Source organism: Fukomys damarensis, unplaced genomic scaffold (assembly GCF_012274545.1).
Source record: "Fukomys damarensis isolate Sample0158 unplaced genomic scaffold, DMR_v1.0_HiC HiC_scaffold_11, whole genome shotgun sequence".
Taxonomy (NCBI): domain Eukaryota; kingdom Metazoa; phylum Chordata; class Mammalia; order Rodentia; family Bathyergidae; genus Fukomys; species Fukomys damarensis.
The window spans coordinates 39,799,194-39,807,227 of NW_022900923.1; the positions used below are offsets into that span (position 1 = coordinate 39,799,194).

General features: G+C 36.8%; 1 protein-coding gene across 3 annotated transcripts in view; it reads right to left on the reverse strand.

Moving 5' to 3' along the window:
- Positions 1-1,133: 1,133 nt before the first annotated feature.
- The window catches only part of Ddx59 (DEAD-box helicase 59), a 21,482-nt gene continuing 14,581 nt past the window's right edge, over positions 1,134-8,034 (reverse strand). Inside the window, exons 5-8 of one of the 3 annotated variants that reach the window (XM_010645122.3) lie at positions 7,041-7,292; positions 6,087-6,239; positions 5,460-5,588; positions 1,134-1,471 (exon numbers count right to left, since the gene is read on the reverse strand). In XM_010645122.3, the coding sequence (XP_010643424.1) occupies positions 1,208-1,471; positions 5,460-5,588; positions 6,087-6,239; positions 7,041-7,292 (798 nt within the window). In that variant the 3' untranslated portion in view covers positions 1,134-1,207. Of the gene's footprint in view, positions 1,472-5,408; positions 5,589-6,086; positions 6,240-7,040; positions 7,293-8,034 lie in introns of all 3 variants that reach the window. The other 2 variants (XM_010645124.3, XM_010645123.3) reach the window with 2 other exon arrangements.

The window sequence follows — 8,034 nt, forward strand, 5'->3', positions numbered from 1 at the left end:
CCAGCACCAGAGACTCACCAGAGCTGTGTTCTCCTTAGTGTGTCAGAAGTGCCATGAATCTAAATGGTGAGGGTTCGCAGAACTGTAACCAAGGAGCTAAGGGATTATAGTGGGCAGCCGGGCATGGTGGAGCTGTAATCCCAGCTCTCAGGAGGCTGAGGCAGGAGGATCGCTGTGAGTTCAAGACCAGCCTGGGATACATAGTGAGTTCCAAGTCAGTCTCAACTATAGAATGAGACCCTGTCTCAACAAAACCAAAAGAGGTCATTGTGGGCAAAGGGCCAAGGCACAGCTGTCCTGGTTTCTAGCATTGGCACTGCTACCAACTATTCCTACATCATACACCTCTTAATTCTCACAAATGCCCTAAAACATGCAGAGACCTGGACACACAACTCAGGGACACTGTTCGCATAGCCATAGGCCCAGCAGCCATATGAACTTTCTCTTCAGTTTTTGTCTTTTGCTTGTTTTTTAAATTTTTTGGTGCTGAAGACCAAACCCAGGGCCTCACGCTTGCTAGACAAGCATTCTACTGCTAAGCTAAATCCCCAACCCCAAAATTCATCCTTTAAAAGAAGTTTGTTCTGACCATTTTTTCCTGTTTCAATCATTTCCTTTCTAACATTCAACAGTAATTCAAGAGGCAATGTGCCTACAGCACCGTAGGCAAAAGCCGAAGAACAACCATTCTGTTTACCTGGTTTTTTCTTGTTTTGGTAGCAGGGATTGAACTCTGGACTGTGTGCTTTTGAGGGAAGCGGCCGCACCACTAAGCTAAATTCCCAGCCCAAAGAACCACCATTCTGTGTGAGACTCCTTGCTGCGTTGCACAGTTCTGACTCTTGTCAACAGTTCTGAATAGTTATTTTTAAAAACAAAAAATAAAAACATCCAGGTGTGGTGGTGGTTCATGCCTGGCTGATGCAGGAAGATCATGAGTTTGAGGCCAGCCTGGGTTACATAGCAAGACCCTGTCACAGAAAAAGCAGGTATCGAAAACAAAAAAAAACACACTGTTCAGAGAAAATTTTTATTTACTTCACAGGTTCACTTTCTGACTTTATTTTTATGACAATTAAGAAAGGGAATAAATATTGTATTCCAGTATCAAGTTTATTAAATTAAAAATATCTTTAAAAATCTCTTTCATTTGCATTATTTGCTGAAAATTCACAATAAAAAATATTCAAAGTGGTAGAACAAGTCACTTTTGAGAATTACTTTTATCATGTTTTCTAATAATGTCCATAAGATTAGCTCCTGTAACCAGGTCATTGTGTGTCTGTTTATCTTTCTGTTGTTCCTTTCTCTTCTGGTCATGAAGGTAAGGAGAATTTAATAACTGTGGGGGAAGAATGGATCCTGTGGGCTTTACTCTTTTTGCAATATCCCAGAAGAGTCTTTTAGAATTGTTATTGATGAAAGTAATTGATGTTCCATTCTGACCTAATCTCCCCACTCTTCCAATCTGAAATAAAATACAAAGGACATTTTCAAAATGCTCATAGAAAATATTAATGCTCCTACAAAGTCTATTGAAAGAAAATGAAGATTATCATTTAAAGATGCTTTACTAAGATTAACATTCAAATAGCATTTTTTGAACAATGCATCTCAATACATTTGTGAAATCAATTTAGTGGGCAGCCACCAATGTATGTTATGAAACAGCTCACACAAAAAATGAAAACAAAACAAAATGGTCACATGTAAAAGTACATAACGTTTGTGAAATCTTTGTCTCAGTTATACCTATGTGTGTGTATGGGGTGTGTGGGTGACAACAGAGATGTTTCTTACTTCTGCAAGTGCGTTAAAATTAATAAAAAAATAAAATAAGATAAAAGCCCTTGCGTTAACCACAATAGGATTGTTTGCTTTAGTATACTAAAGTGTCCTGGCATGGCAGATTTAAATTAATTCATTTTTGCATAGTTAATTCTCACTTTGATAGAATTAAATGCACACCAATTTGTGATGGGAACCTAAAATAAGGCCCTAAGTCTCCAAATATACAATGAAAATATACTGAGAAACTCTTCAGAAGATGGGAAAAACATACAATACCATTAGCTTCTGCTCATTAAGTGAAAATGCAAATGTTAAAGTCCTCATTCAGAAATATTTAAAAGAATAGGTGGTTCCTATAAATATACAAGATATTTTTAACATTGTGAAAGAAGAAACCTGTGAGAGGTGAAAGGAATGGCCTTTAGGGCAAGAGAATGAGAAATGAGGGAAATGAACACTGCATTTCAAGTTTTCATTTTTCACTGATTTGCTTAACTATGTTATTAAAGTGTTCCAATAAAAATAACAATATAAACAATAGCTGAAATCCAGATTGGGAGAAAGTATTTGCAGTTTGTGTATCAGTAAAAGTCTTCAGGGTATGCAAAAAAACTTCTAAACTTAAAAATAAAGACAACCTGGGCCAGGGATTTAGCTCAGTGTTTTTGCCGCAAGGGCCCAAGTTTGATCCCCGGTACCAAAAAAGAAATAAATAAAATAAAATAAAGACAACCCAATTTTAAAACGGATGATGTATACAGACATTTTCAAAAGAAGATGTACAAGTACCCAACAAGCACATATGATGTTTAAGCCATTAAGAAAATGCAAGTCAATCCACAATGAAACATCACTTTACACTTGTAGAGTGGTCATAATCTAAAAGTGATAACTGTTAGCAAAGATGTGGAGAAGCTGGAATTCTCATATATTGCTGGCAGGAATATAAAAGAGTAAAATGGTCAAAACGTTAAATGTAGAGCTATCACATGACCCAGAAATTCTATTTCTAGGTACCAAGCCAGTAGGAATTATAACACAGGTGGACACAACAGCTTTCATATGAATTTTCATGGCAGTAGCCAAAAAGTGGAAACAATCTAAATGTCTAGCAACTAGTGTGTGGATAAGCAAAGGCGATACGCCTACACGGTGGAATACTATTTGGCAATAAAAAATGAAGTGCTGATATATGACACAATATGGGTGAACACAAAACATGTTAAGTGAAAGAAACAAGTCACTGAAGACCACACACTGCACGATTCCACTGATATGAAATATACAGAAGTCTACAGACAGAAAGACTGAGAAGTGGCTACTAGTGGGGGACCTGTGTGCCTGCCAGTGTGTGGTGTGGAATGGAAAGGGACTGAAGATGTAGGGTGGTAAAGTTTTTCTAAGCTTGACTGCATCAAGGTTACACAACTCTATGAATAAATTAAAACCACTTAACCAAGTCGCTTTAGATGGATGAATTGTGTAGCACGTGAATAACATCTACTGAGATACTTTACAGATATAGTTGTTAGAAAATAACTGAAATAATCTCCAAACTCTAAAATGTAGTTGATGTTGACACATGTCAAGTTATTTCTTCCAGAAGCTCTCCACTCCTAAAACTAAAAAAGATACCACACAGCAATTCCTGTTATAATTTTAAATTCTGAGTGCACATCCTTTAGCTTAGCAATTCTATTAGGATTGTTTTTTTTTTTTTTTTGGAGACAGAATCTCACCTCATTGCCCAAGCTGGTCTTGATCTGTTGGGCTCAAGAATTCTCCTACCTCAGCCGCCCAAGTAGGAGGGACTAGAAGCACACACCCCTGGCGGAATTTATCTTACGGTAACACTCACAAACAGGCACAAAGAGATAAGCGCTTGAGGGTTTTACTACAGCATTATTTAATAATAAAAATTCTAGACACATTTGATTATCCGTCAATAAAGGATATGGATATGTTAAAAATAATAGTGCATTCATATAATATACTACCTTGCAAATATGAAAACAAAACAATTCAGATCAATAAGTAAAAGCTCATTTAAAGAGCTCAGAGCAATGCATGGACATATGGTAAGCGTTTGGTACAAATTAACATATGCTAAATGGTACCTATTATGTTAGGAGAGTTATCTAAGGCATGTTTAATAGACACAGGATGGTACAATGTAGTCCCACTTACATATGTGTAATATGTGTGTAACTATGTGCATGTGTACACACATGAATATGTTTATATTTTCTGCATGGTTAACTGTGATAACTACTCAAAGGTAAGCAATAGGAAAAGGAAGGCTTTTCATTTAATATCTTTTGCATTATTTGTTATCATATGGATATGAACTTTAATTACAGAAGCAAGTAAACAAACCAGAAAAACCCATATACAGAACTAGAAAGGCACAAAGTTCTAGAGCCATTTTTAGTAGAGGTAAGAAATCCTACAAACTTCAGCAATTCCTGATGCCACTGCTGTGTCACAGTACGGTACACAGTGAGTAGTTTGGAGTCACAGAGTTGGCCTTGGGATAGCAAGAAAGGTCATCCAGCACACTCTATTTAAAAAGCAAAGAAGTGTCTTAAATAATATTATGGAAAGATTTCCATTCAAAATCAGTAAAAATCGTGGAAGAAAACAAACCAGTCATTTGAACACCTGACTGCTGTGGGATACTCCATTTGCTAATATGCAGGCAAATGAGGTGGTACCAAAAATACAAGTACTAGAAGCACTTCATGGGCGAATCAAGGAAATGTGGCATTCAGAGGTGATTCTAAGAACGTCAGAGAAAGGCTCTGCATGACAGGTCCTGTAAGTGATGCCCGAGAAGGAAGATAGGCAGCGGGCAGGGAGATAGTGTGGCGCTGAAAGAAGGCTCTATTTTGGTGAGAAAGAGAAGCTACTGTTACCTTTAGCAGCAAAAGAAAGGAACAAAAATTTAAAAGGTGAAAAGACTAGAACAAATAAGGATATGAAGAGAAGATAAAGATACGATTCCTAAAAAACAAATACTGTGCTAAAGGATCAATTTTATTTTGGCCAGCTATATCAACCTAAAACAATCATTTTTAAACAGTTTTTCTTTTCTGGTTAGAAAACAATTAGTATACGCACTGAAGAAAAAATATAATTTAGTACCTAAATTTGTTTTTAGTTAACATTTCAGGGTCCCCCTCCCCAATTAGAGTCCTAGGGAATCGACCCCAGGAAACACAGAGCTACCTCATTCATTCATCCTTCCACCCATCCCTTCATTTATTTATCTGTTTTTATTTTTTTGCAGTACCGGGGATCGAACTCAGGACCTTGTGCTTGCAAGGGAGGTGGTGACGCCAGGGAGCTAAACCCCCAGTCCTATCCATTCATTTATTTATGAGACAAGGTCTTGCTGTGTTGCCCATACTGGGCTCAAATTTATGGTGCTCCTGAGTAGCTGGCGTTACAGGTGTGTGCCCTGTGCCCAACCAGTTTTTAAAAATGCATTGTAAACATACAAATAGCCTTTAAAATCAAAATTTAGTTTATATGCATACATATATTAAGAATGAAAGTATACAGTTTTATGTCGTGCTTTTTTTAAACTTAACATCGCACTGACAATGCCTTACTCAATAAAACTCATGAACCAAATGTGGTAACAGGCGGAGGAGCCTCTTCACCTGGTGCACGTACTCGTCCATACTCGAAGGCATATCGAAGTTCACAACCAGCCGGACGCTGACCAAGTCCAGGCCCCGCCCCAGGACTCCTGTGCTCACCACAACTTCGTAGCCTCCCTCCAGTAATCCCTTTCCAAAGAAGCAACAAGAGTATGTCAGAATATATTTTATGTGGTATTATGTAATTCTGCTATCTTCTTTTTCAAATACTTCCTTTGATATTTTCACAACATTTTTTTCAATAAATAGTGTCCTGTTATACCTGAAAAATCTATGCAGTTTAAATTCTCTCTAACCTCTGAGCAATTTATTGTATTAATTTACTCAGCCAATTCTTTTCCAAAGATAAATTACTGCTCTGGCCCAGACCAAACTGACCTGATTTCAGAAATGATGAATTCTGAACTAGTAATCCACTTAGTATACAATCCCTAGAGAACAGGCACACCCCTCCCAAAACACAGAAGCCTGAACAAAGGAATAATTAACTTCATGGTTATTGGTTGCCTGAAATTTTCACATTCTTAAAAAAGAAGGTCTGCTTTAAAAACCAGCTGGAAATACACTGTCTCTTGAAAATGAGGAAAAACAGATTTACAGGAAAAAGAAGAATATTGAATGTCAAACCTTCAGTATGCTTTTCCTTTCTACTTGGGACTTTTCTGAATGTATTGATGTGCTTTTTAGACCTGTGATTTTCTGCACTGCCTCACTCAGCAGATCTGCTCCCAGCCTGCAGTCCACAAACACTAGCACTGGGGGCTTAAAGAGCTTCTTATCCTGAAAAGCAAAAAACATGATTTTAAATTATTCCTATAATTTACAATGAGAAGTTTTTCTAAAAGCATTAATACAAATTAGTTATTGAAAGGTTTATACAAAGTTTTAAGGAAGAAAAAGAGCATGTTCTGTTCTTTTTGTTGCCCCACCTCCCACACCTATTACCGGGGATCAGATTTAGGACCTTGCGCTTGCCAGGCAGGTGCAGCGCCACTGAACTAAATCCTCAGCCCATGTTCTATTAAAAACACATGTTCTTTAAAATGTGTACAAACAGAAGCCATTCTATTGCCTTTCACATTTCTGCATCATTAAATTGCCAATATTTTCTAAAAAATTTGGGTGAAATTAATATAGTTCTAAATTCTGCTCATGAGTCAAAAAAACCCCAGTTAGCTCAATACTGTATTTGTAACTATATTATACATACTGTATCAGCCACTTATGAAATTTCAATTAAATCAGTCATAGTCAAAAATGTACCAAGGACAGAACAGCCAAGAAATAGGTTAAACCTACCTTACATATAAAAGTACTGAAATTTTTTTGAAAGTAAAAAAATTCTTAAGGGATAATCTTAATATTTAAATATCTTATTTATCTGAATATTTAAATAAAGATAAATATTTACCTGCACCTATACAGCATGTTTTCACACACATTTATTTATCTTCACAGAATTCTAACAAAGGTAAAGCAACATATTACAACATATTACTAAGACCAAGTTCACCAAAAGCTGCCTCTAGAAATAAGTCTCTTAGAAGCTGTGGAAAATGCAAACACAGTCTTGTTACTCACATTTAAGATTTCAAATAACTTTTTCTTTTTGGCTGGGTCTTCTACCCACAGGATAATCTGACGCACACTGGAACACGGCAGGTTCTTTTCACCCGTGATAATTCTCACAGGGTTACGCAGAAGCTGGCCTGCTAGTTGCTCTATGCTAGTTGGAATTGTGGCAGAAGCCAAAATGGTCTGACAATCACTAGGAATGTTTTCCAAAATGTCAAGCACTTGCTGTTGAAAGCCCATCTTTAGCATGGTATCAGCCTGAAATAAAAGCATCTTAAAATTAATCTTGCTTGACACTAAAACCCATGGTCAGCCCAGATAAAACTAGTATAATCAAGAACATACAAAATTAAAAACTCTTGTACAGAAAAAACATTACAATGTCAAAAGACAATCCACAGGATTCTTTCTTGTGAATGCAGTACTGGGAACTGAACAAAGGACCTTTACACTGAATTCTAATCCTAGCTCATTTTTATTTTTTGAGACAGTCTTGCACAGTTCAGCCCAGGCTGAACTTGAACTTTTGATTCTTCTGCCTTAGTCTCCCGGAGTGCTGGGATTACAGGCATGTGGGGAAAATGTCAGAAACAACTATAAACTGTTTATAATGACATACAGATTGCTGTTCTGCTATTATTAATAGTTGAAAAAATATGGATTATAAATCTCCATAAGGGACTTCACAGTAAACTACGGTAAATCCATGTAATACAACATATGCTGCCATGAAAAATGATCAGAAAGCCCTTTATTAGACAATGAATAGATTGCTATGGTAAAAAAGCAAAGTATGAAAGAACACTATGCATAGTATACTATTTATGTTACAGAATCTCTTATGTGTATATACTGAAGAACTGGTTTTTGGGGGCCAGGGATTTAGCTCAGTGGTGTCACCACCTGCTTCACAAGTGCAAGGTCCCAAGTTTGATCCCCAGTACCCGCCCTCCAAATGGGCTTCAGAGGAGAACTTTTTTTTTTTTTTTTTTTTTTTTTT